This window comes from Taeniopygia guttata, chromosome 8, assembly GCF_048771995.1.
Source record: "Taeniopygia guttata chromosome 8, bTaeGut7.mat, whole genome shotgun sequence".
In the NCBI taxonomy this organism is placed as follows: domain Eukaryota; kingdom Metazoa; phylum Chordata; class Aves; order Passeriformes; family Estrildidae; genus Taeniopygia; species Taeniopygia guttata.
In genome coordinates this window covers 1,438,550-1,464,898 of record NC_133033.1, presented here as the reverse complement: position 1 = coordinate 1,464,898, position 26,349 = coordinate 1,438,550, and the positions used below count along the sequence as shown (strand labels likewise).

General features: G+C 43.5%; 1 protein-coding gene across 1 annotated transcript in view; it reads left to right on the top strand.

Moving 5' to 3' along the window:
- PDE4B (phosphodiesterase 4B) overlaps nucleotides 1-26,349 on the top strand; it is a 174,225-nt gene that overhangs the window by 6,481 nt on the left and 141,395 nt on the right. Inside the window, exons 2-3 of the mRNA XM_030278531.4 lie at nucleotides 13,573-13,681; nucleotides 15,430-15,770. Of these exons, the coding sequence (XP_030134391.4) occupies nucleotides 13,640-13,681; nucleotides 15,430-15,770 (383 nt within the window). The 5' untranslated portion in view covers nucleotides 13,573-13,639. The remainder of the gene's footprint in view (nucleotides 1-13,572; nucleotides 13,682-15,429; nucleotides 15,771-26,349) is intronic.

Sequence of the window (26,349 nt, the reverse complement as noted above, 5' to 3'; positions counted from 1 at the left end):
CTGTGTGGATCTTTTGGGATCCTCAGAGGAAAACAGGGAGCTTGTCCCAGGTTGTCATCCCCTTCTCCAGGGTCTCAGGATGAGGGACAGGGCAGGGAGAGCAGAGCAGGAGTGGTACTTGGAGAGCTTGGAATCCTGCTCTTTCCAGAGGTGCTGCTCTTCCTGCTGGAAAAAGCTCTGTGTGGAACTTTTGGGATCCTCAGAGGAAAGCAGGGAGCCTGTCCCAGATGATCCTTGGAGAGAAACCTCTCCAGGAATGGGTTCCAGGGCAGGATGAGCCGGTCTGGGGCTCCTGCATCCCACTGATCCAAAGGATTCCATGGCAGGCTCTGGTCTGAGAATTCCCAAAGAGGCTCCTCGTGGCAAACTCCAGGAAAAGTGTCTCCCTTGCCAAAACTGTTATTGTTCATCCAGAATAATTGTTGGGATGCCCTTTCCCACTGGTTCCTCCCAGCCTGGGAGAAGGGAATATTCCTCAGTTGGTTTTGTGTGGCTTTTTCTTTGCCTTCTTTCTTTCCTCTGCAATCAGTGCTCAATTCTGCATTTCCTTTCTAGAATTCATCCCAAAATTCCCATTCCAAGCCCCTTTCCCTGCACTTTCTTGGGGAATCCATGAAATCTCCGCCTGTACTTCCATTGTTTGAGGTGTTGTTTGTGTGTGTTCACTTCTGGGGGAGAACTGGGGCCGTGGTTTTCCCATTTCCCTTATTCTGCAGGAGCCACGGGAATATTGTGGGGTTTTTTCCCACTTCTTGTGGGTCACTGTTGAATCATTTCCATTAAAAACAGAAAGTTTTCCATGCCTTTTCCCAGAAAAGCAAGAACAAGGCAGTGTTCAGATGGACTCAGGCAGAAGAACTATAAAAGTAAACATTTATTTCACCTCATTCTTCATTTCCTTCTGAAGCCATATTCCCAGAAATCCAGTTAGTCTTTAAAAAGGAGGGAAATAATCCAGTCACAGGCACTGAAAGGAAGTAGAAAAATACATTTTTTTAATCATTCCTCATTTTTAGTCACCCGCTCTCAGCATAAAAATATTTAGTGCAAGACTCTTGTCATGTGAAATAATTGTAATTAATTCCTTGAGTCAGGGCTTTGTAGGAAAATTCAGGAAAAATTTCCCAAGCACAGGATAAGGGATTTATTTAGACTTGTGGAAAACCAGAGAAGCTTTATGATTAAAAAATAATGATTTAGCTCTGAGCAGACTCTTCCTGACTTTCAAGAAGCTTCCGTGAGTTTTCCTGGGTAAAATATTGGATTTTTTTTCCATGACCTGAGGTGTTCCTGGTATGGATTTTGCTGGAGAAATTGAGACAGCATTTTTGGGGTTGTTTCTAAAACAGGAGCAAGCAGGAGAAATCTCCCCAAATCCTCGAATGGAATGGCAGCCAATTCCCCCAAAATTCCCTTTTCCCTTCCCATAATTCACTGTATGATCAAGTTGGGATATTCTTGGTTATTCCTGGAGTATTCCTGGCTATTCCTTTTCCCATTTTACTTGTCAGACTTGTTGAATTATTCCTTTTTTTGGTCCACCCTGTGCTGTCTCATGGATCCAACACCGGTTTGGTGCTGGCCATTTGTTTCCCAGTACAGCAATTCCTACATTTTTGGTTGGATAAACCAGATTTTCTTTTACTCTGCAGGAAACCAAAGCTGTGTTTGGTTTTATTATTAATATTGTGCCCTTGGGAGCAATCCTGGATTGATGCTGGGAATCCTGCAGCTGCTTTGGTTTGGATTTCAGATCTACCCTTCCATTAATTTTTTTTTTTTTAATTGTGGTTGCACTGATGGTTTTTTAAAGGGTATTTGTAGGTGTGTAACAACCGCCCTTTAATCAGAGGGATGAAATTCATGGAAATTTGTCATTTGAGATGGAAAAAATGGAAGGCAGCACAAAAATGTTCCCCATGTGTTTATCTGTGACTTGGTGACTAAAGCAACGCGGGTTTTCATGCTGGAAATAGAATCAAACCATCATTTCCATGATTTTTTAAAGTATAAAATATCTGGAGAGGGCTTCATTCCCAGCTGGAATTCTGTGGGCTCGGATCCTCTTCCCTTTTCCTGCAGAGGAGGGGAAAGGAGCGTTCTCCATCTGGTTGGGGGGCTTAAAATGGTTTTGTGTTTTGATGGCTCTGCAGAGGATTCAGTGCTGCGTTCCACACCTATCCCTGTGGGATTCACCGGGGAAAGGAGCAGGAATTCTTCACTCCTGAGCCACTCCAGCTGCAGGAAGTGCAGGTTTTCACTGCACCCAGTGGTTTCCAGATTTTTGGGCTGGTATTTGAAGTGGGACTTTTTTATTTTCAGTGAGCAGGAGACACATTCCTAAAAATAAACAGATCAAGTGATATTGGAATTTTAATTTATAAATTCTCTGGGGAGCTGCCAAAACTTCCATCAGAGACCTGCAGTCATTTGGGAGGAGGCACAGGCTGTTCCCAAGCCGAGGGAATTCAGGTGGGAGGGATGTGGTGATGGGGGAGAAAATCCTTACTTAGGGTAAAGTTGGGGTTTTCCAGAGAATCTTTGGCTGCCCCTGGAACCCTGGAAATATCCCAGGCCAGGCTGGACAGGACTTGGAGCAGCCTGGGACAGTGGGAGGTGTCCCTGCCAGGGCAGGGGTGGGATGGGATTTAAGGTCCTTCCCAACATCAAGCAGTCTGGAATTCTGTGATTCTGTGGGGTCAGTGCTGTTGGATCCCTGTGGGAATGGAGCAGGAAATGCCCTTTTTCCCTGTTCCCCTTCCCTGCTCTCCAGGCTGAGAAAATGTTTCCATTTTCCCCATCCCATGAGGGAAAGGGGAAAGGAAAAGGAAAGGAAAAGGAAAGGGGAAGAAGGGAAGGGAAGGGAAGGGAAGGGAAGGGAAGGGAAGGGAAGGGAAGGGAAGGGAAGGGAAGGGAAGGGAAGGGAAGGGAAGGGAAGGGAAGGGAAGGGAAGGGAAGGGAAGGGAAGGGAAGGGAAGGGAAGGGAAGGGAAGGGAAGGGAAGGGAAGGGAAGGGAAGGGAAGGGAAGGGAAGGGAAGGGAAGGGAAGGGAAGGGAAGGGAAGGGAAGGGAATCACTCTGTTCTCTTGGGTAGAGGTGTCCCTTCAGCTCTCGAACTCCAAAGCTGATCCAGAGGAAGATGAAAAGGGCTCATTGTGCTCACTCCAGCACCTCAGGACCTTGGGATTGGCCTGGAGTTTGTTGCCTTTTCCTGCCTTTTCCAGCAGCAGAGGTTTCCCGTTCAGACCCCAGAGATGTAAATTCAGCCCCAATAAATCAGATTGCAGCTGCTCCTCTGCTCTGGCTCCCAGCTTTGCTTCCAGAGGGCTCATTCCCTCCGTACTGGAGTGGATTATATTCCAAGCTGTTCCCTGCTCCACATTTGCTGCAGGAAAACAGCTGAGGGCCCAGATTTTGCAGTTTTATTTTGAGCATCTTGTTTGTTTTGAGGAAAAAAACCCATTTCCTTCTATTCTGAGTTTTCAAAGGGAGGAATATCAGCATTTCCTTATCTCAGTGGAAGCAGATTGATGAGGGAGCACCTGAATATGGGAGCGAGCTGGGAATGAAAAACCTTTGGAAGGGAGAAGGGAGAGGGAAAGCTCTCCTGGAGTGCCTGATCCTGGAGCAGCAGATTAGGGTTGAGTGTAATTAATAACGAGAAGAAATCTATGAAGTTGTTATAGTAACTGGGAAGTGAGGTTGGAATTTATGATCCAAGTGACTCAGCTCTGGGGGAAGGGATCTGGGAGCCCACAGAGGGAGAGTTGGAGCTTCCCTTTCCCTGCTCACCATTCCCAGGAAACTCTGGAGTAGCCATGGACAAGGATCTTCCAAACCCTGAGCAGGAAAACCAACTCAGCCCATCCCTCTCCTCTCTCTGCATGTCTTGTGATCCTGGAAAAGTTGGGAAAACTCTCCTCAAATAATCCATGTAGTAATTAAATCCAAATGTTTGGGTTTATTGCCCTTTAGCTTTCCAGCAAAGCAATTGAAAAAATGAGAGCTTTAGAACTCCTCTCCTGTTGCTCCTTTGGGAATTCAGGGTGCTGGGTGGGGATTCAGGATTTGGGAGTTGTGCATCCTCTAAACCTGCATTTTTTGTCTGAGGAAAACACATCCTAAGAATAAAATGGGAAAACCTGTGGAGAAGTTGGGTCATTCCTGTGACTTGGAGAATTTTTGTGCAGTATTTTTATATTTGAAGCACTGGTTGCCCAAAAAGAACATGTTTGGGTGTTATTGGGATATTGTTCTTTCCAGGTAGCCTCAAATTTGGGTGGAGAATTCCCCTGGATTAGCTTGAAATGGTTCTTTTATGCCTCAAAGCCTCAGCCTCCAAAATCCCAGAATGCAGGTTTGGGTTGGAAGGGAAATTTAAAATCCTCAAATCCCCACTATCCCAAACTGCTCCAAGGTGGCCTTGGGCACTGCCAGGGATCCAGGGGCAGCCTCAGCTGCTCTGGGAATTCTATTCCAGGCTCTCCCCACCCTCCCAGCCAGGAATTCCTTCCCAATATCCCAGGGAATTCCATCCTCTGGCAGCTTTCTCCGTTTTCAGGTGCTGCATTCCCCAGAACTGGGATTTTCCCGGTGAGGCTGGATAGATCCGTGTTGGCATTCCTCTTGGAACACCCTGGCGCACTCCTACATCCCAATATTTCAGGATTTCCACTTTTTCCATTCCCTCTGCAGCCTCAACATGGAATTATTTGACCAGCAGAGGCAGATTTTTTTATGGTGTCACACAAGGACCCTGACACGGAGCTGATCCTTGGGAAATGAGAATTTCTTGCAGGAAGCGCTGGGATTTTGGGAGCAGGGGTTACTGAACAGGGTTAATTGCAACCTTTGAAGTGATGGAATTGGATAAAAACTTCCCAAAATGTTCTGCAAGGGGCAGTGCAAGGATCACTCCTTGTAATTAAAGGGGTTTTTGATAACTGGGAAAGAAATTACTGGGAGAAGTTGGGAGAAAATCCTGGAATTGCCACTTTCACCTCACTTCAGAGCGCTTCATTTGGGAGGGAGTCGCAGAATGAGCTAAATCACTTTTTCATTAAAAAAAAAAATGCTGATCATTCTGCCTGGCATTGAAAATAATGCAAATATTTTCCCAGGAAGCAAAATACCAGATCCAGAAGGAAAGAAAACAACCACAGTCTAAGGAAACAGGAACATCTGCTTTGGCTCTGAGGAAAAATCCTGGAATAAGAACACTGAAATGTCCCTCTAAATCAGGTTTTCCCCCTTTCATCTCCTGTTATAAATTAGTGCTGTCCAAGATGCCACTTCAAATAGCTGAAATAAAATATGGAAGTGGCTGCTGGAAAACACGGGAGCATTTCCAGCATGCCAAATGCTTTTTCTTTCATCTTAATTTCCTTTTTTTTTTTTTATTGGATGGGCAGACAGAAATTTCAGTCTGGAAATTGCTAACACAGAAAAAAACCTGGGATAAATCAGATTTGGAGTTGACCACGGTGCTGTCATGTCCTGTTTAATGTTCCCAATGCCAGGCTTTGCAGTTTTGGATGAATATTGAGGAAAAAGCAATTTCTCAGCTCCAGAATGGAAAGGAGAGGACACGAAGTGCAGGGTTTAAACAGCAGCAGGAATTTCTTGTGGCACAAATCCTCATTTTCCCTTTCTATTTGGATGTTGCGTGTACCTGTGGTGGGAAAAGCTGAATAATTGATTGGAGGTGTTTGTTCTAATTGGCCATGGAAGATGTTTTTCCTCAGGCCCTGGAATTGGTTTTAGCTGCTGTTCCATGGCTGTGTTTGGGAATCTGGGATGTGAGAAAAGCAGGATTGTCTTGGACAGAAAACCAGGATGCTCCATCCTGGAGAGCCCAGATCCTCACCTCCCATTTTCTGGGTGTGAATCCTGGAATAATTTGGGTTGGAAGAGACCTTAAAGCTCATTTTTCCCACCTTACTCCTTACAGTCTTGGCTTTCCCTTAGTTCTCCAGGGTTCTCCTAAAAAAAAAAAGTGGATTTAAAAGCCTAAAAAAGTGGGGGTTTGGGGCAATTTTTGGCTCTGCAAAGATGGAATTTTGGGTTGAAGGACTTTGAGGTTTCAGCCGTGATGAAATTCTGATGTTCTTGTGGTATTCCCACAAGGGGTTGAGCTTGGAAAGCCCATAAAAAGGGGGTTTAAAAGCCTAAAAAGTGAATTTTAGGGCAGTTTTTGGCTCAGTAGGTGTGGAATTTTGGGGTTGAGGTGTTTGGAGATTCAGCCTGGAATTCCTTAATAAGTGGAATTTAGAAAAAATCCCCCAAAAAATCTACAGGGGGGAAATCTGCCTGGCTGAATTTTCTGGGATTTGGTGTGTTTTAAAATTGATATAAAAGCAACAATAACAACAACAACAACAAAAACAACAACAATAATTATAATAACAATAATAGAAATAGTGATAGTGATCGATTGTGATGATGATAAAATAAAATAAATAAATGATAAAAGAAAATAAAGATAAAATAAATCATGATAATGATAAAAGTTGTAATAATGGTGATAATGATAATAATAATAATAATAGTTCTGGCTCTGAGAGCTGCTCAGCTGCCCTGAGGAGTGGGAGGCTCTGCAAATAATTTGCTCAAGGAACAAGAAGGAGAGAAATTGCATCTTTTAATAGTCTGCCTCATTTTCCCCTTAATTACCTTGGCAGTCCTGATGTGGGGAACACTTGAACTGAATCCTTTGGAGCTGTCAGAGCTGATTTTTAATTTCATTTCATTTTTGCACAATAGGAGATGAGCTATTTAGAAAGATAAGATTAAAAATCCCTGCCATAATCAGGAAAATGGAAATTTATTTTCTGATCAAGCTGTGAATATTTGTCTGGAAGTTTCCTATGAAAAATGGGCTAGTGAAAATTCCAGGAAAAGAAATCTGTGAAAATGTGGGAAAATATCACCCAAAAAAAGGTGAAAATTTAAGAACTGTGTTTCATGGGAATTCCACAGAGCACCTCAGGCCTAAGGACAGCAAAATATGGATTTTTTTTTTTTTTTTTTTTTTTTAGCTGAAAGAAATGAAGAGAAATGACAACCTGGTCATCCCCTCTGCAGGAAATCCAGGGATTCCTGGAATTTCTGGGACAGGCTGACAGGGGCATTCCCAGCTTTAATGCTTGGATTGACTCTAGAGAAGGAGGAGTCCTTGCAGTCCTGCTGATATGATGGGAAGGAACCTCCTAATTAAAGCATGGTTTTAGTAATAATTAATTATTTAAGTCAATTTTTTGGCCATGCTCAACTTGGTTGGAATTTTCTCAAGCCTCTACAAGGATCATCCTGCCTTTAACATTTTTTATAGTAAGAAAATTTGTTGGATTTATTCCTGGAGATAAATTGTGACTTTGTCCCTATGCCTGATGGCTTAAACCAGCAAATTTGGATTTTAAACTCAGCCTGGCAATTAGGACAAAGCTCAGCCTTGGGAGAAACCAGAGGGGGAAAAACCTTTTTACAGAGCCTTGGGAGAGGCCAAACCAGAGGAATTCCTTCTCCAGAGCTTTGGGAGAAGCCAAAGTGAAGGAATTCCTTCTCCAGAGCCTTGGGAGAGGGCAAAGTGAAGGAATTCCTTCTCCAGAGCCTTGGGAGAGGCCAAACCAGAGGAATTCCTTCTCCAGAACCTTGGGAGAGGCCAGACCAGAGGAATTCCTTCTCCAGAACTTTGGGAGAGGCCAAACCAGAGGAATTCCTTCTCCAGTACCTTGGGAGAGGCCAAACCAGAGGAATTCCTTCTCCAGAACCTTGGGAGAGGCCAAACCAGAGGAATTCCTTCTCCAGAACCTTGGGAGAGGCCAAAGTGGAGGAATTCCTTCTCCAGAACCTTGGGAGAGGCCAAACCAGAGGAATTCCTTCTCCAGAACCTTGGGAGAGGCTAGACCAGAGGAATTCCTTCTCCAGAACTTTGGGAGAAGCCAAACCAGAGGAATTCCTTTTCCAGAACCTTGGGAGAGGCCAAACCAGAGGAATTCCTTCTCCAGAGCCTTGGGAGAGGCCAAAGTGAAGGAACTCCTTCTCCAGAACCTTGGGAGAGGCCAGACCAGAGGAATTCCTTCTCTAAAACCTTGGGAGAAGCCAAAGTGAAGGAATTCCTTCTCCAGAGCCTTGGGAGAAGCCAAACCAGAGGAATTCCTTCTCCAGAGCCTTGGAAGAGGGCAAAGTGAAGGAATTCCTTCTCCAGAACCTTGGGAGAAGCCAAACCAGAGGAATTCCTTCTCCAGAACCTTGGGAGAGGCTGCAGGAAAGATGGAGAGAGCTTTGGACAAGGGATGGAGGGACAGGACACAGGGAATGGCTTCCAGAATTAGGGACAGGGGGGATGTTGGGAAGGAGTTCCTCCCTGGGAGGGTGAAGAGGGGCGGGGATGGAATTCCCAGAGCAGCTGTGGCTGCTCCTGGATCCCTGGAAGTGCCCAAGGCCAGGCTGGACACTGGGCTTGGAGCCATCTGGGGGAGAGGAAGGTGTTCCATGGCAGAGTTAGAGCTGGATGAGCTCTCAGGTTCCTCCCAACCCAAACCACTCCATGATTCCATGAAATCTCTCTTTTCTGAATCACCCTTCCCAAGTTCCTGCCATTAGTGCTAATAGGTGCCCTTGCTTATGTTTCACAGAGCTCTGTGAAATCTTCCCAGCTTTTGCTGGGAATGGGAGCAGCTTGGGTTTTCTGAGGAGGAGGGAATTTCTCAGAGCTGCCAAAAGCTCTGCAGAGCACTTGAGCTGTTGCTGCTCACAAGAAATGGGAAAAGGTCACAGAAAACAACATTTTCTTCAGCAAATAAGTCATAAAGAGGGGAGGTTCTTAGGGATGTGTCCAAGGAGGGCTGGAGCAGCTGAGGGAGCTGGGGAGGGGCTGGAGCCCCAGGAGAGGATGAGGAGCTGGGAAGGGGCTCAGCCTGGAGAAAAGGAGGCTCAGGGAAGCCCTTGTAGCTCTGCACAGCTCCTGACAGGAGGGGTTTGGGATCTGCTCCCAGGGAACAGGGACAGAGACAGGAGGAAAGGGAACGGCCCCACAGGAGGTTCAGGTAGGATACTGGAAACCAGATTTTCCCTGGAAGGGTGGTGAGGCACTGGAGTAAGTTGCCCAGGGAGGTGTTGGAGTGACTCCATCTGGAAGTGTTCCAGCCTTTCCCTCCTTTCTCATTGCCCAGAGAAGCTGAGGCTGGATCCCTGGCAGTGTCCCAGGCCAGGCTGGAGCAGCCTGGGACAGTGGGAGGTGTCCCTGCCCATGATGGGGTGGAATGGGATCAATTTAAATCTCCCTTCCAACCCAAAGCACTCCATGGTTTTATGTGAAGCAGGAGCCCATCTGTTCCTCCTGGGAGAGCCAGACCTGAGATTGTCACTTTTTTTTGGTGGCTGTCACCCTGTCTGAGTCAGTGCCTCTCCCTGTGAAGTTTTCTTGGATTTTAAGGAGAATCCAATTTGAATCCCAGCTCCCAAGTGATGTAATTCCCTGTGGGATCAGATGATCTCCTTCATCCCTTTCCTTAGAAAAGCTTCTGCAGTAATTCACAATTCAGGTGCCTGGGGTTTATCTTTTGTTGGGAGGAAAAATCCTGCTCCAGTGCTGTGGTGGAAGTGAGGAAGAAGCAGGTGTGGGACTGTGGGATGTGCTGTTATTGGGATTTCACAGGGATTTATTCGGGGTTTCACTCTGTGTTTGTGTCCTGCCTCCAAGAAAAGTGGGAGGAACTGGATTTGGAGGCTGAGATGAGCTGGATCAACAGCTCAGCTTCCCAAAACTTGTGCTGTTCATCCAGGGAGTGGGAAAATGGGATTGGGAGCTGTGTTTGTGGGACAGGGGGATCTTTAGGGCATAATCTGCTCCTCACATCCCCTGGAGCTTTAACCCTGCCGATGGAGAAGCCCAAATGGGTGGGAAAACCCAGGATGGAACGTGGGTCTCATGTTCCAAACCCTCCCAAATTTGCAGGTGAGGATGTGTTTTAGGAATTGCTGTAAATAGTGGATTTCACACTGGATGAGCTGGGCAGCTCTTTTGTAACCAGTGTGTAGGAAAATCAGGAAAAACATCCATGGGATTTTATCCCCACTGTCAGCTGCTTCTTGGGAACCCTTTCACTCATACCCTGGCTGGATTCCTCTGGAATTGCTGGAGTGTTTTCCTGCCTACGTGGTCATGGAACACAAAAATCTTCAGGTGGAAGCTTGGTGTAAAAAAAAAAATTCATATTCCACTTGGGATATATTCCAGGAAAATGGATCAGACCCAACTGCAGCACTGATTTTTCTTCACTATTTACAAATTCAACACTTTGCTGCTGTTCAGCATTCCCTGATCCCAAACCCAGCCAATCCTCTGGGATACAGGGTTTTTTTTAGGATTTGGGTACTGGAACTGTAATAAAAGTCTGCATCAATGAGAAAGTGTTCATGAGGAAAAAATTCCCAGGAAGCCTCTTTGGAATGTTTTCCTCTGGTTTATTCTCTCCTTAAATGCTCATCCCAGGTGTCAGATTTTTCTGGGAAGGCACAGGAAGGAATGAGTCAGATTTTAATGGGAATTTAGTCATGACTAAAGGAAGTGTTGGGTTTTCTTCAGGCCTCAGAACTGCAATTCCCACAGAACAAAAGCTGGATCTTATCATTATCCATATTCTGCTTAAGTTAACTTTGACAAATCAATAAATACTTACAAAGTTGTGGTGTGAGAGGGGTCAGATTTTCACAGAAGTTATCTTCCAGTCAGCCCATCCCTCCATGTCCCATTTCCTGCTGTCCACCTGGTCCTGGAGTTCAGCAAAATTTGGGAAATATTCTTAAATTCTCATTCCTTTGGATTTTTTCTCCAAAGAATGTGTGGATTGAGGTTTACTGGAGAATGTGGAGGTGGTGCTGGTTGGAATTGATGATCTTAAAGGTCTTGTCCTGGCCTTGATGCTTCCATGAGTCTCAGCAGTTTCTCTGGATATTTATTTCTGTGGGTGTTTCTTTATTTTGTCTTTCCTTGTGAAATTCCACATTTTCAGGAAGCAGCTCCAGTTTGTGTTGGGATCCCAGTCCCTGCAGATCAGGGAAGTGATAAATACCCCAAACTGAGCTTTGTTGAGCCCAAATGGGACTTTATTAAACACAAATCTGCTTCATTCTACTGCTTCCTTTTGGTTTTTCCATGAATTTTGTCTACATATAAAGGGAATTTATATTTTTCCTGGCAGTGAGCAGTCATTCCATGTTATCCCTATCTGTGCATGTCATGGCCATATTTAACATTGATATCTGGGGATTTATCATTTAATCCTTTAAATAACAGGGCTTTTTGAGATTGATAAAATCGTTCCAGTTAATCTGGAATTGGGTTCTGCTGCTTGAGCACAACTTTTGTGCTGCTCAAAGGGCAAAAGCTCTTGGAGGGGATTTTTCCCAGTGGAGAAAAGGGACATTTGGAATAATTTCCCCGGGAGAGCAGAGGGTTCCCAACATGGAGAGGTTCAGCTGCAGAGGGAGCAGCCAAGGAGGGCTGGAGCAGGAGATCCTGGGGGCCCCTTCCAAGGTGCCATTCCATAATTCCTGGAGTTTCCTCACTCCTGGATGTGCTGTGCATGAGGAGCCAGCTGAGGTTTGTGCAGATTTTCCCACATTTGGGGTTTTTAACAATCCTTCCAGTTCTCTGGGGTGTAACCCCAACCTGGGCACTGTGCAGGTCCTGCCCTAACCTTAATCTAAACCCTAACTCCAGTCCTACCCCTAAACCCACCCTGAGGGTTCTGCAGGTCCTGTCCTTGCACTAACCCCAAACCTACCCCTAATCCTAACCCTAAACCCACCCTGAGGGTTCTGCAGGTCCTGCCCTTGCACTAACCCCAAACCTGCCCCTAATCCTAACCCTAAACCCACCCTGAGGGCTGTGCAGGTCCTGCCCTTGCACTAACCCCAAACCTACCCCTAATCCTAACCCTAAACCCACCCTGGGGCTGTGCAGGTCCTGCCCTTGCACTAACCCCAAACCTACCCCTAATCCCAACCCCAAACCCACCCTGGGGCTGTGCAGGTCCTGCCCTTGCACTAACCCCAAACCTACCCCTAATCCCAACCCTAAACCCACCCTGAGGGCTGTGCAGGTCCTGCCCTTGCACTAACCCCAAACCTACCCCTAATCCTAACCCTAAACCCACCCTGAGGGTTCTGCAGGTCCTGCCCTTGCACTAACCCCAAACCTACCCCTAATCCTAACCCCAAACCCACCCTGGGGCTGTGCAGGTGCTTGAACCTTGATCCTAACTGTAATCCTAACCCTAAACCCATCCTGAGGCTGTGCAGATCCTGTCCTAACTGTAACCCTAAATCCACCCTGGCGGCTGTGCAGGTCCTGCCTTAGACCTAACCCCAATCCTAACCTTAATCCTAACCTTAATCCTAACCCCACCAGGGAATGGGATCTGGAGTTGAATTCTTAAAGAATTATGATGACGATTAGGGTAATAATTAAATTTAAAATGCATCACCACAGCAGTGCTGAGCTGCTGAAATACTGAGATATTTTCACATAAAAAAGATGAGATCCAGAGCAAAGATTCCATAAATCCCAGCAGCATTCCCTGTTCCCTGCCCACACTACACTGCCCAAAGACCACCAGAGCAAAAAAAAGCTGCATCAACTCCTCCACTGCTCATTTTTATGTGCCCAGCAGGGTTTTGTGCCTTCCCAGCAGACTGGAGATGGTTTTCCATGAAAATCAGCAGCCTCATGCTCAGGAAAAGTGTCCCTGGAGCCCTGCAAAATTTGGGATGAGAGTGGGAAAGAGCTGCAGGGAGGCAGGGCTGGTGTGGGGTGGCACCTGGGGACACTGAGGGCACACTGGGGCTGCTTGAGGGGTGCACTCCGTGAGCCTAAAAGTCTTCTCCAGCCCTGACAACTCCAGAATTTTATCCAAATGGGTAGCCAGGAACAAACCAGCTGGGAATTTGGTGATTTATTTGTTATCAAACCCAGTTTAGTATTCAAAAAATATGTAAACATTTGTATACCAAAATTATATATATATATATTTCTATAATAATACTAATTAGCATATGATAAATATAATTAACATAGAATATATAAATATGTAAGTTTCTATAGATTAATATAGAAATATATAATTTTCTATATATTTATGTAGAAATATATACATCTATAGAATTCTATTGAAGTATATATTTTCATATATAAAAAATAAGAATTTGTTAGATATTTATGTGCATAATTATACTATATATAATTATAGAATCTGTATTATGTATTTCTATACATAATTATGTAATATACTTTATATATAATTAAATATAAATAACTCATTAATGTATGTATGAATTTTAAAATATATAAGCAATATATAATAGATAATTTATATATTTATGTACATAATTATATCTATTATATAATTATATCTAAATTCTCATACATATTCATAGATATTAATTTTACTATCTATAATTACATATAATTTTCTGTGTATATAATTATATACATATATTTAAATTGAATTATATAAATATATAATTTATGTGTGTTTATACATAAAAATGACAATTTCCTTTCTTTCAGGTTGCCCCTCTGAAGAAATTCTCTTTACCTGAATTTTTTTATCCTGGGCTGCACTTGCAATTTGATAATGAAGAAAAGCAGAAGTGTCATGACAGTAACTGCAGATGAGGTGAGTTCCTGCTGAAGTTTATTTTTCCTTATTTTTCTTTCTTTTTCCTTTTTTTACATTGTGAAAATGAGCTAAAAAGTTTAGTTTGTCTTTCTTGGTAAATATAAATTGGTTTGGCTTTGATTGCTGATGGATAATCTTGGAGGATTTTTAGATAGGGTGAAGAAAATAAAAGCAGCAGATTAAAAATGAGCACCTCAAGCCCTGGAAAGGTTTGGAGGAGTTTATGCAGGTATTTTTGCTCTGGCGGTCTTTGGGCAGTGTGGTGTGGGCAGGGAGCAGGGAATGCTGCTGGGATTTATGGAATCTTTGCTCTGGATCTCATCTTTTTTATGTGGAAATATCTCAGTATTTCAGCAGCTCAGCACCTGCTGTGGTGATGCATTTTAAATTTAATTATTACCCTAATCATCATCATAATTCCCTAAGAATTCAACTCCAGATCCCATTCCTGGGGAATTGTCTCTGTTTGGAGTGATGGCCTGAAGCCTTACTTGGCTGCTTTGTCCTCGGGCTCCCAAAAAATGGGAAATCACTTGGAACGTGTAAGAAAAGAGTGGAAAATAAGGGTTTGGGTATCCTGGAGCACTTTTCCAATAAATAAATGTTGTTTCCCACTCTTAGCCCATGTTTTGCACAGCATCATGGGTTTAATGACTTTGGAGGTCTTTTCTGACCTTAATGACTCTGTGATTGTCTGGTAATGAGACCCCTCTCACTGGTGGTGAATTCCCAAGTGCACTGGTGAGGATAAAATAAAAAGCAGAGCAGTCAGGCTGTGCCAAGTCCTGGACTGGTGGAGTTCTCATCTCCTGGGATGCTTCTGGCTGGAAAATTGAGTTTTATCCTCATGGAGGAAATCCTTTTTCTAAAATTTACTTCTGGAGTTGTGGCATCGTTCTGGCTGGAGAATTGAGTGTGTTTTACCTTCATGGAGGAAATTCTTTATGGAATTCAATTTTGGAGTTGTGGGATAGTTCTGGTTGAAGAACTGAGTGTGGTTTATCCTTGTCGAGGAAGTAATTTATTTGCAGAATTTAGTTCTGAACTTGTGGAGTTCTCATTTGGAATAGTTCTGTCTGGAGAATTTTGTTTTATCCTCATGGAGGAAATCCTTTGTAGAATTCAGTTCTGGAGTTGTGGGATGGTTCTGGCTGGAGAATTGAGTATATTTTACCTTCATGGAGGAAATCCTTTGTAGAATTCAGTTCTGGAGTTGTGGGATGGTTCTGGCTGGAGAATTTTGTTTTATCCTCGTGGAGGAAATCCTTTGTAGAATTCAGTTCTGGAGTTGTGGGATAGTTCAGGTTGGAGAATTGAGTGTGGTTATCCTTATGAAGGAAATAATTTGTTTGCAGAATTTAGTTCTGGAGCTGGGGAGTTCTCTAGATATTGTTCTAGCTGGAGAATTGTGTTTTATCCTCGTGGAGGAAATCCTTTGTAGAATTTGGTTCTTGAGTTGTGGGATAGTTCTGGCTGGAGAATTGAGTGTGGTTTACCCTCCTGGAGGAAATAATTTGTAGAATTTGATTCTGGACTTGTGAAGTTCTCATCTCCTGGGATAGTTCTGGCTGAGGAATTGAGTTTTATCCACGTGGAGAAAATAATTTGTTTGTAAAATTTACTCTGGAGTCGTGGCGTTCTCATCTCCTGGAGATAGTTCTGGCTGGAGAATCCAATGTGCTTTACCTGGTGGAGGAATCCTGTGTTTGCAGAATTCAGGAATCTCAGAGGCCTCTCTGTTGCAGAACTCCCTGGATTACCTGGAATGTGGGCTCAGCAAATCCTACAGCACTTCCAGCCATGCCCTGGGCATCGACCTGTGGCGGGGCCGCCGCTGCTGCTCGGGCAACCTGCAGCTGCCCCCGCTGGCCCAGCGGCAGACAGAGAGGGCCAGGACACCTGACAGGGACATCAGGACACCCGACAGGGACATCAGGACACCTGACAAGGACATCAGGACTCCCGACAGGGACATCAGGACACCTGACAGGGACATCAGGACTCCCGACAGGGACATCGTGTGCAGACCCACCACCCTGCCCCTGCTGCCACCCCCCAGCATCGCCATCACCACCTACCACGACTGGTAAGTCTCATTTCATTCTGTTTTTAGTTTTCTAGTTCCAGATTGGCTTTTTCCCTTCTTATTTATTAGAAACAAACATCTAATTATCTCATATATATCAATCTGGTTAATCAATCTGTATCAGTTGTTGTATCATGGATATAAGTTTATAAAACAGGTTATTTTTATGTTTTTTTGAAATTCTACTTAGTTAAAAGCCTCTCTCGAAACTTCTGATTCTGGTCTCAACCAGAGGATTTGTGTTCCTAACATTGCACCCACACGAGTTCAGGATGGTGCTAAACTCTCCCACAAAGGCTTGAGGGAAAGGATCTGACTCTCTGGATGTTTCCCATCCCTGTGTGAGGAAAAAGGCTTGGAAAAAACCCCACTGGGATCTGGAGATAAATCCCCAAGAAACCATCAGAGAGCTGATTACAAGGGGGTTGCTCCAAGGTGAATTCCAAAATTGGAACTGGGGTGAAATGCCAAAACAAGGGAATTAATCCAGAGGGAGAGGAGAGTTTTCCTGTGCTGGAATTGGATTTTATGGCAAAATAAGGATGTGTGTCCTGCTTGTCATGGCCATGTTGAGGTGACGTTAGTGTGACCTTAAATTCTGTGCTCTCAGCTTTGGGTTTAGAGTCAGTTTTAGGTTCTAGTTTATAAATGCTCCACTCTCAGCTCCCTTTGCTGGTTCGTGTTCCTAAGCTGGAATCTGGGTTTTTTTGAGCTCAGCATTTGTACAACTGGAGAGGATCCCATAAGCTGGAGGTAAGTCCCAGAAACCATCAGAGAGCTGAGTACAAGGGGGTTGCTCCTAGGTGAGATCCAAAACTGGAACTGGTGTCAAGTGCCAAAACAAGGGAATTAATCCAGAGGGAGAGGAGGAAGGCAAAGCCTTGGGTGTTCCTGTGCTGGGACTGGATTTTATGGCATAATAAGGATGTGTGTTGTGCTTTTCATGGGAATATTGAGATTATATTAATTGCACCTTAAATTCTGTGCTCGCACTTGGGTTTAGGATTGGTTTTAGATTCTAAACTTTCCTCTCTTGGCTCCGTTTGCTGCTTCATGTTCCCGTCATTATTCCAAGTTGGAATCTGGGTTGCTGTCAAGCTCAGCACTTTCCATTTGAACAGCTCTAGAGGACGTCTCAAATCCATTTGTTAAAGTCCTTTGGAAAGAGTTTTCCTGCTGAAAATAGGATTTCTAAACTGCCCTGGAATAGCTGAGATAAAGGACAAAAACAGGAGTTTTTGTCCAGGTTTTGTGATTAATTGCTGGGATAAATGCAACCCAACGAGTTCCCTAATTTCAGATGGATTGGGAATTTTGGCAATGGAAGGGCTGGCTCACCTTTGTGAGCACTGTGTGAACGTTCCCTTTTGTGGGGCAGGAATTTGCATTCCTGACAGCGGGAGCCTTTCCATAGGGTGGGCTCAGAAGGATGGGTTCGCTCTGAGCTTGGAATGTGCCTCTGTCCATGGTTTGGGAGGAATTGCCAGGGATTTGTCATGGATTTATCCCTTGGAACACAAGAGGGCATCGCTGCTCCTCTCTCCTGCTCCAGCAGAATCGTGCGTGTGGATTTTCCTGGAGCCCTGACAGCTCTGCTCGGGTTGTTGCTGTTTTTGTAGTGCTGAAAATTCCCGGTTTTCCACAGGAACTGGAATTGCTGGTGTGACTGGGATGCAGCTCTGTCCCAGCTCCTCTTTCTGCATCCTCCTCAGCTCCCTGAGCACTTACATTGGCTGATCCTACAAAAACTGGGCTGAACATTCCCATTTTTTATTGACATCCTAATCCTCACCTCCCTATCCAGTTACATTGGCTGATCCAATAAAAAATGGGTTTAAAATTCTCATTTTTAAATTTCAGTCCTAATCCTCACCTCCCTGAGCACTTATATTGTCTGATCCTACAAAAACTGGGCTTAAAATTCCCATTTTTAAATCTCAGTTCTAATCCTCACCTCCCTGAGCACTTATATTGGCTGATCCTACAAAAACTGGGCAGAACATTCCCATTTTTTATTGAAGTTGTAGGCATTGAGCTTTGTCCCATTCCAGGCAGTTCTTCCCTACAGAATTCCCAATGAGTCAGGACCTGCCATGGAATCATGGAATGTTAAGGTTGGTGAAGATCATGGATTTGGAATAGAAATCCAACAGAGTTGCAAGCTCAGTGCTTATTAGTGATACAAAACCCAAATTAATTGGATATTTGAAGGAAAAAAATAGTGGCTAAAGGGCTAAACCATGGAAGATGTTTCTGGAGACAGCAAAAAAAAATAAGGGAGGCTAATCCCAAAGCAGAACTTCCAAGCCAGGTGTGATCTAATAATTTTCTGTGGAAAAGGAAGGGAATATTCCCCCAAAACAGCTTTTATGGTTCCTGCAAGGCAGGAGGGATGTGGGATAGAGATCTTCAGGTGACAATCTGAGTGGAGAAGTCTTCCAGGCTTCTTCTCCACAATTTTTGTCCCTATTTTCATCCAAGTTGTTCAGATGTTTTCCCAACCCTGCTCCATATTTTCTGACTCCAGCTTTGTGATAGGCAATCCAGGCAGGAGGGAAGAGTGAGGGTGTGAAGAATAAATTTGTAGCTACACTTGGAGCATCCAGAAGAGTTCTTATCCCAATTCTTTTTGCTCCTTAGCATCTCCTGGGTTAGATTTGGCAGCTGGCTGCTCATTCCCACCATTTCTCCACGTTTCCTTAAGGTGTGTGTGGGATATTTGGATATTTTGAAGGGTTTGCAGCAAATTTCGATGCTGAAACAACAATGGGATTTGTGGTGAATCCCAGAGCATGAGGAAATCAAGGATTTAAGAATTGGTTTAATATTAAATACTGGAATGCACTTTTTTAGGGATTAGAGAGGTAGGTAACTATTTAGGATATGGCAATAAATATTAAAATATCTATTTGCTGCCTTATTATCCCTCATTTATGGCTTTTTTTCTTCTGGAAAAATTTTATTGTGTAGCCTGAAGATGAGAATCTATAAGGAAAATATGAAGGGATTGGTCCTGTTCCCTACATCCACCTGGAAACCTTCCTGGAACTGGGAAAAATCTACTCAGTCTCTACTCCTGTAGTACTCCCGTTGTTCTCCAGATGGTGGTGGTGGGCAGCAAATTAAAAACAGCGTTAAGAACTAAATCAGCCCGAAATTCGGGATAATTTTGGGCACTGAGTTATTCCAGACCTTCCTTGGGAATTCTGCCTTCATCCAGACCCAGCTCATCCTCCCTGGGAGGCTGCTGGGAATTAAATGGGGATTGATAAAATGGGAAATAAATGGGGATTGATAAAATGGGAATCAATTGGGGATTGATTAAATGGGAATGAATTGGGGATTGATAAAATGGGAATGAATTGGGGGATTGATAAAATGGGAATTTAATGGGGATTGATAAAACTGGAATTAAATGGGGAATTGATAAAATGGGAATTAAATGGGGATTGATAAAATGGGAATGAATTGGGGGATTGGTAAAATGGGAATTAAATGGGGATTGATAAAATGGGAATTTAATGGGGATTGATAAAATGAGAATGAATTGGGGATTGATAAAATGGGATTTAATTGAAGGATTGATAAAATGAGGAGTAATTGAGACATGAATCAAATGGTAATTAATTGGGGGATTGATAACATGGGGATTAATTGAGGGATAGATAAGTGGGGATTGATTGTGGGATTGATCAAATGGGAATTAATTTGGGGATTGATACAATGGGAATGAATTGAGGGATAGATAAGTGGGGATTAATTGAGGGGTAGATAAGGGTAGTTAGGATGATAAAGGGGATGAGATTTGCATGGAGAATTAAGGATAACAAAGCTGGAATCAGGCTGGGAAACCAAACTGATGTTCCTTCCATATCCCATGGGTGAAAGGAAATATTTGGGAAGCTGTAACAGGAACTGCAGGATGAATCCTGGAAATTCAGAAGGAGACGATATTTTGGAGAAATGTGGTTTTGATGGTTTTTTAAATTTTCTTTTGTTTTTTCAATGCTGTTCCCAACCTTGTGATAATACCCTGAGAAACTGGAGTTTTATTTCTTAGATAATTTCAAATCCCAAGAGATAAGAACTGAAGGAATGTTCAGGGCTTTTTCCTGGGAATGAATTTGGGATTTAGTGGCATTTCAGAGAGCTGGGATCCCTCAAAACATTGGGAGAAGCTGGGAATGTTGTTGGGAGATGAGAGCCCCTGGATTACCTGCAGGTGGATCATAAAAATGAGAGTTTAGATCCATTTGGAATCCCCAAAGTGGGAAGCAGGGCCTTGCTTGGTGTGGGAAGAGGAAATTCCTTGGATTTGGCTTTGGTGCTGCCATTTGAACTCCTCAGAGACCAGAGGGGGAAATGACCATGTGGAATTCAGGGAACAACTTCCATAAAATCTGCTGTTCCCTCATGCTGGGAGGTGTTCCCACAGGGAATAAATACCCCATGTCCCTGCTGGGGTTGGGATGGGGTTATTCCCAACATTTTGTAGTGTTCCCACAGGGAGTATCCTTGGTTGGGATGGGGCTATTCCCAGTATTTTGTAGTGTTCCTTTAGGGATTATCTTTGGCTGGGATGGGGCTATTCCCAATATTTTGTAGTGTTCCTTTAGGGAATATCCTTGGTTGGGATGGGGTTATTCCCAATATTTTGTAGTGTTCCTTTAGGGATTATCTTTGGCTGGGATGGGGTCATTCCCATGTGGATTTGAGGCTCAGTCAGAGCCATAAACCCCAGCCATGGCCGTGTGTGGCACTCAGGGCTTTGAGGGGTCACATCTGACATCCCACCCCAAATCCTGGAGATCTTCTATCAAAATAAAGCCCAAAAATCCTTTCTATCAAAAAATAAACGTGGGCAGGGCAAATATCCCAAGGTCACCGCTGCTGTGTCATTCCAGATGCCAACCTATCCCAAAAAACCTGGGAAAAAAAGGTGATTTTGCTCTCTCTGGCTTAACTCTGCTGTTATTTCTCAGCTAAAAATACCCAGAGAAGTGTTTTGTCTGTCTATATTTGGATTTTGGCTGGTGCCATCAGTTTCTGAAGCTCTCGCAGCTTCAAAAAACTTTATGTTTGCTTGGAGGCCTAAATAGAAGAACTGTGATTAATATGAGGTGTAGTTACCCAGAGGAATTTTAAAATGGATTAATCATACTTCAGGACTTAAAATTATGGTTATTTCAAAATCACTTGTTGTCCACAACTTTTATTTTGTTGCTGCTTCCTAATCTTTTAATTCCTTTCCATTTATTGAAGTCATTGAATTTTACTCCAAATACTCCAGATAACATCCCCTTTTTGTATGAATTGCAAAGTGATCCCAATAATTTTATTAAGGATGAGCCTGTAAGTTCGGAGCTGCAGGGTTTTGCCTGGAGATAAAAGTGGTTGAAAACAGAAGCACACAAAGAAAAGGCTTTTAATGATTCAATTTTAATTATACACCTCAATCCTGAGTGCAAAAAGACAGCTTGGGATGTGTGGAAGGGGAAGAAATGAGTCACTGTTAATCAGCAGGAGACAACGAAGCTTCTGAAATATTTTCTTCAAACTTCACCCTCGCTAGCAGAGAAAATAAATGAAAATTATGGAAACAGGGTTGATGGAAAAGCTGAATCAGACACGAGGTTGACAGGATTTTCTGACTAACGATAACTCATCTCCAGGGAAAGAGCAAAACCCTGTTTGTTCTCACCTGCAGAGCCTGGGACCATCCTAGGCCGGGCTTTGGAGTGAGCTGAGCTTTACAGCCCTCCCAGCCCAAACCTTCCATGATTCCATCATTACATTGGATTTCTTCAGCATTTGGGTGGTTTCCTTCAGCTCTTGGTTCCTTTTGTTCAGTTTCTGCTTGGTTTTGTTTCATTTGGGTTGGTTTTCTTCGGTTTCTAGTTATTTTAGTTCAGTTTTTTGTTGGTTTTGTACAGGTTTTGGTTGGTTTTGTTCAATTTTTCATTGCTTGTATTCAGAATTTGATGGATTTTGTTCAGGTTTTGGTTGCTTTTGTTCAGGATTTGGCTGGTTTCATACAGTTTTTGGTTGTTTTATTCAGTTTTTGATTGGTTTAGTTCAGTTTTTAGTTGGTTTAGGTCAGGTTTTGGTTGGTTTTGTTGAGTTCTCTGATTGCTTTTGTTCAGTTTTTTTGTTGGCTTTGTTTCGTTTTGGTTGGTGTTCTTTAGTTTTTGGTTATCTTAGTTCAGTTTTTTTATTGGTTTTGTTCAGGATTTGGCTGGTTTTGTCCAGTTTCTGTTCAGTTAGTTCAGTTTTTGGTTATTTTCGTTCACTTTTTGGTTGATTTAGTTCAATTTTTGCTTCTTAACGCCTGTGGACATGGTCAGTGGTGGACATGGAGGCTGAGGGTTGGACTTGCTGATCCTAAAGGTCTTTTCCAGCCTTAGTGATTCTGTGATTCCGTGATTTTGTGGTTTCCCAATTCAAACTCCCCAAAATCCACCTATAAATCCCATTTTTAAACACTTGTGGCCGGGTTGCTCCCTCAGTTTCCCAAACTCCTCATGGTCCATCTCCACCTGGCCCTGGGGGGTTGTGATGCCTTTGGACCTTTCCTGATGTGTTTTCAGTACCTCCAGCTGGAATATTTCCAGATTTACCCTTTTGTGGTGATTCCCAGCTGGAATATTTCCAGATTTACCCTTTTGTGGTGATTCCCTGCTGGAATATTTCCAGATTTACCTTTTGTGGTGATTCCCTGCTGGAACATTTCCAGATTTACCTTTTGTGGTGATTCCCAGCTGGAATATTTCCAGATTTACCTTTTGTGGTGATTCCCTGCTGGAAGTTGTTGAGCAGGGAATGTTGGGAGTTTTGCGTGGAATTCCTTAGGGAAAAATAGCTGTAAAAAAATCCACCTTCTAAACCTGATTCTGGTTAATCCATGGGAGCTGATCTGAGACATAAAGAAATAAAATAACTGCATTGAAACTGGAATTATTTCAGTAAATCAACTGAAAGTCGGAAAAGCAGGAGGAAAGTACAAAACTTTGGATGAATGGTGGAATTTTCTGTTCCTCAGCCATTGTGGGAACAATATCAGAGAAATTTGTGGGTTGGTGAAGATGATTTCAGTCCTTTTGTGGCAAGGAAGAGAAAGGTACTCCAAAATTCCTTTTTTGTCCCTTTTTTGGGGCAGTTTTCCACAGAAATCCACGGCAGGATGCAAAAATGGCCAGGCAAAGTGGGTGTCTGGATTAGATCCAGGGGATTATTTGGGAGCACCAAGAAGTGACTGAGCAATATTTTAGATTTTTTTTTTTTTGTATTTGTTGTTGTATTTAAAAATAATGGAATTGTTTAGGTTGGAAAAGCTTCTGAGGTCATCAGATCCATCCATGTCCCCAAGTGCCACATCCACAGAGCTTTTAAATCCCACCAGGAATGGAGATTCCACCACTGCCCTGGCTGGAAAAGCATTTCCAGGAAGGAATTTTCCCTGCTCCATCTCTGTGTTAACACAAAGCTTTTTCTCATCAGGATATACAAAATTTTCAGATTTTTTCCATTGGCTTCTTTCTCTGGAGTCACCCTGGAGGTCTCTGCCTGTGAGGAATGAACTGAATTTTTTTGGTAATATATTGCAAATGCCTTCTGTAATCTATAGCTGTGAAATGAGGAAATAATCACAATTAATACAGATTGCTCTGACATATGGGATTACTCACTCTGGATATATAGAAGGCATTTCAGTGTTCTCTGGGAATAAATCAGGCACAATCCCAAGTTGCTAAGCAAATTCTCTTCTTACATCACGCCCTCGTGGCTTATATAATTTGATAATAAAATCTAAATGAAATAAATTTATAATGAATTTATAAATATCAATTTATTCCCAGTTACTAGGAGGGAACAGCAGAAATACCTGTGTGAAAAAAGGGCATTGCAGCATGGTATAAAATTGTATTTTTTGGCAGATAAATTGTGTTTTGTGGGGGATTTAATATGGAAAAAACTGTTCCAAATCCAGGTTAGGACAAATGGGAAGGAAAGGCACCAGGTTTGCTGTTCTTCCCAAAGCCTTCATGCGTGAATGCAAATCATTTTCCTGTGCCAGGGAACACCTTGTGAAGCTCAGCTCAAACAGGAGCAGGGCCTGCCTGATGTTGGGATTAATTCAGGGTGAGCAGATAAACACCCAGCCACTCCCAACTCCCAGGGAATAGTTCCTAAAGATGGAATGGATTTTTTGGGACTGATCTGGAAATTATTCTGGGCTTTCTTGGCCTTGTTGAGATTCTGGGTGTTTTAATACTAGAAAACTTAGTGTTTAATTCACATTTTGATTGGTTTTGTTCAGTTTTTTGTTGGTTTCCCAACCAAAAATTCCCTTCCCAAAAATTCCCTTCCCAAAAATTCCAGGGCCCCCTAAATCTGTGGGAATGGAGATTCAGACTGGATAATTTTAAACCATTAGATATAAAATAACCTTATCTCCCACAGGAATCTAAATAACAGTGGATTGTTATTAATTTTTTTTTTTTTTTTTGCCTCTCAAACGTGAGGAATTTGTCATTTAAACCTGTAATTAGGGATGGATTCCTGCTTGTCTTGTTGCAGGAAACTTTCAAGGAAGGAGAAGGAAAATCCTTAAACATGCAATTTCCAGTTTTCTCTTGTGGAGCTCAGCCTGTGAGGCAGCAGATGCAAAGGCAGGTGGTTTTGGGGATTTTTTTTTTTCCTTAAAAATTGACCAGCTGAACACCATGAAACTTCTGCTTTTGGGCTGGAAAGATTCTCCTGGGATTTGTTCAGCCTTCTGTTTAAAAGGGATGCTTAAGGGAGGGTTGGAGGATTTTTTATTCTATAGAATTCCAGGCTGGTTTGGCTCGGAAGGGATTTTAAGGATGTTCTGCTCTCATGCCATGAGCAGGGACCCCTCCCACTGTCCCAGGCTGCTCCAAGCCCCATCCAGCCTGGCCTTGGGCACTGCCAGGGATCCAGGGACATCCCCTTTATCCCTGGGAAACATCAGCATCACCTCTTCACAGCTGAAGGCATGATGCTCCCCAATATTTCTTTGCTATTCCGTTTTTGGAATGGAAAAGCTTGGTTTGGGTGTTGTGATGTGGCTGATCCAGTGCAGCTCAGATTCCAATGGTGAATTCCTGTTTTCCACACAAAATCACCAGTTTAACCCCCCAGAGTTGGGTGGGATGTTTAAAATACCAATGGGGTGTTTAGGTCGAGCCTAGAAGCAGATTTGCTGCTACTCTGAGGGAGCTAAAGTAAAACTGGGACTAGGATGGAGTGGAATTAACCAGGACTGGTCTGTCCTTGATGGAATTAGTGGCAGTCACCTGGGATGGGCACAGGGCAGCTCTTGGATGTGATGGAAAGGAAATAAGGGGATAAATTAATTGAATTTTGTATCATTTCCTCTCACGTCAGTCCCTTCTCTGCTCCTCTCCTTTCTGTTCCCTTTTCTCCATCCCTGCAGAGGTCCCACAAACAAAGGGGTTTGTACACAAAGGGTTCTTTGTGGGTTCTTTCTGGCTTCCCACCCACAAAGGTTCTATACCACAAACACATCCTTCCCTGCAGCTCCCTTGGATTTCCTGGGGATCTTCTCCAGCTTTTCACATCCCTGCTCCCAGCTCCCCTTCCCACACCCTTCCCCTCTCAGTGCTCACAGCCACTGCTCTCCCTCCAAGCCTCTGTCATTCCTTATCCTGACATTCCAATCCACTTCCAGTTCCACATTCCAGCCCCATTCCCTGGCTTCTCTTCCCCTGGCTGCTTCCCTCCCCCAGCTCCCAGTTCCTTGATGTTTTCCTTGTCTTGCTCCAGACATTTTGTTTCTCTGATCCTTTTTCTTCGTCTCTGCCAGTCTCCACTGCCGGGGTTGCTGTGATTTATTCCTGGTGCTGCCTCATCCTGGCAGCTCCAGCTGCTGCCTCAGGGGCTGAGCTCAGGATCACATCCCCGTCAGTGCTGTGACATTTCCACCACAGATTTATTCTGTGCTCTGTAACCCAGTTATTTTCCAGTACAAATGACATTTCCCGTATTCTCTGCTCTCTCATTCCTTCTTTTTTTCTCTCCAGTCTCTGTGTTGGTTTCATCCAAGAAAAAGTTGTTGTTTTGTAGGGTTTTTTCCTGCCTTAGCTTGGTTTTCTTTTCCTCAAAATCTCATTTTCCCAGCCTTTCCCAAACCCAGACATTCCTCTTTTCCTTTTATTTCCTACTGGGAATGAGCTTTGGCTGATTTCCCTGCCTCCTCTTCAGGCTCATGTTCATCTCTCCTGGAGCTAATGGAGCTGGTTGGCTCCTGGAATTTCTCTCCTGGAAATCCATCATGGATCCCAACCCATTTGGCAGAAATCCACATTAACCAGGGACAATGCTGTGAAATCCCATCATGTCCTGGCTCAATAATGGGTTTTTTTCCCATCAAATGTGGTCTAATTTTGGTCTAAAAGGGATTTGAAGTGGTTGAATCCTTCCCTTGTGCATCCTTAGCTTTTATAAATGTTTGGAATTGTCCATCTCTCCTGATCTTTCCAATCCTGGGCCTGATTTAAGCCAAGGAAACCTCACACCCTGCTGTGTGTGAGGGACC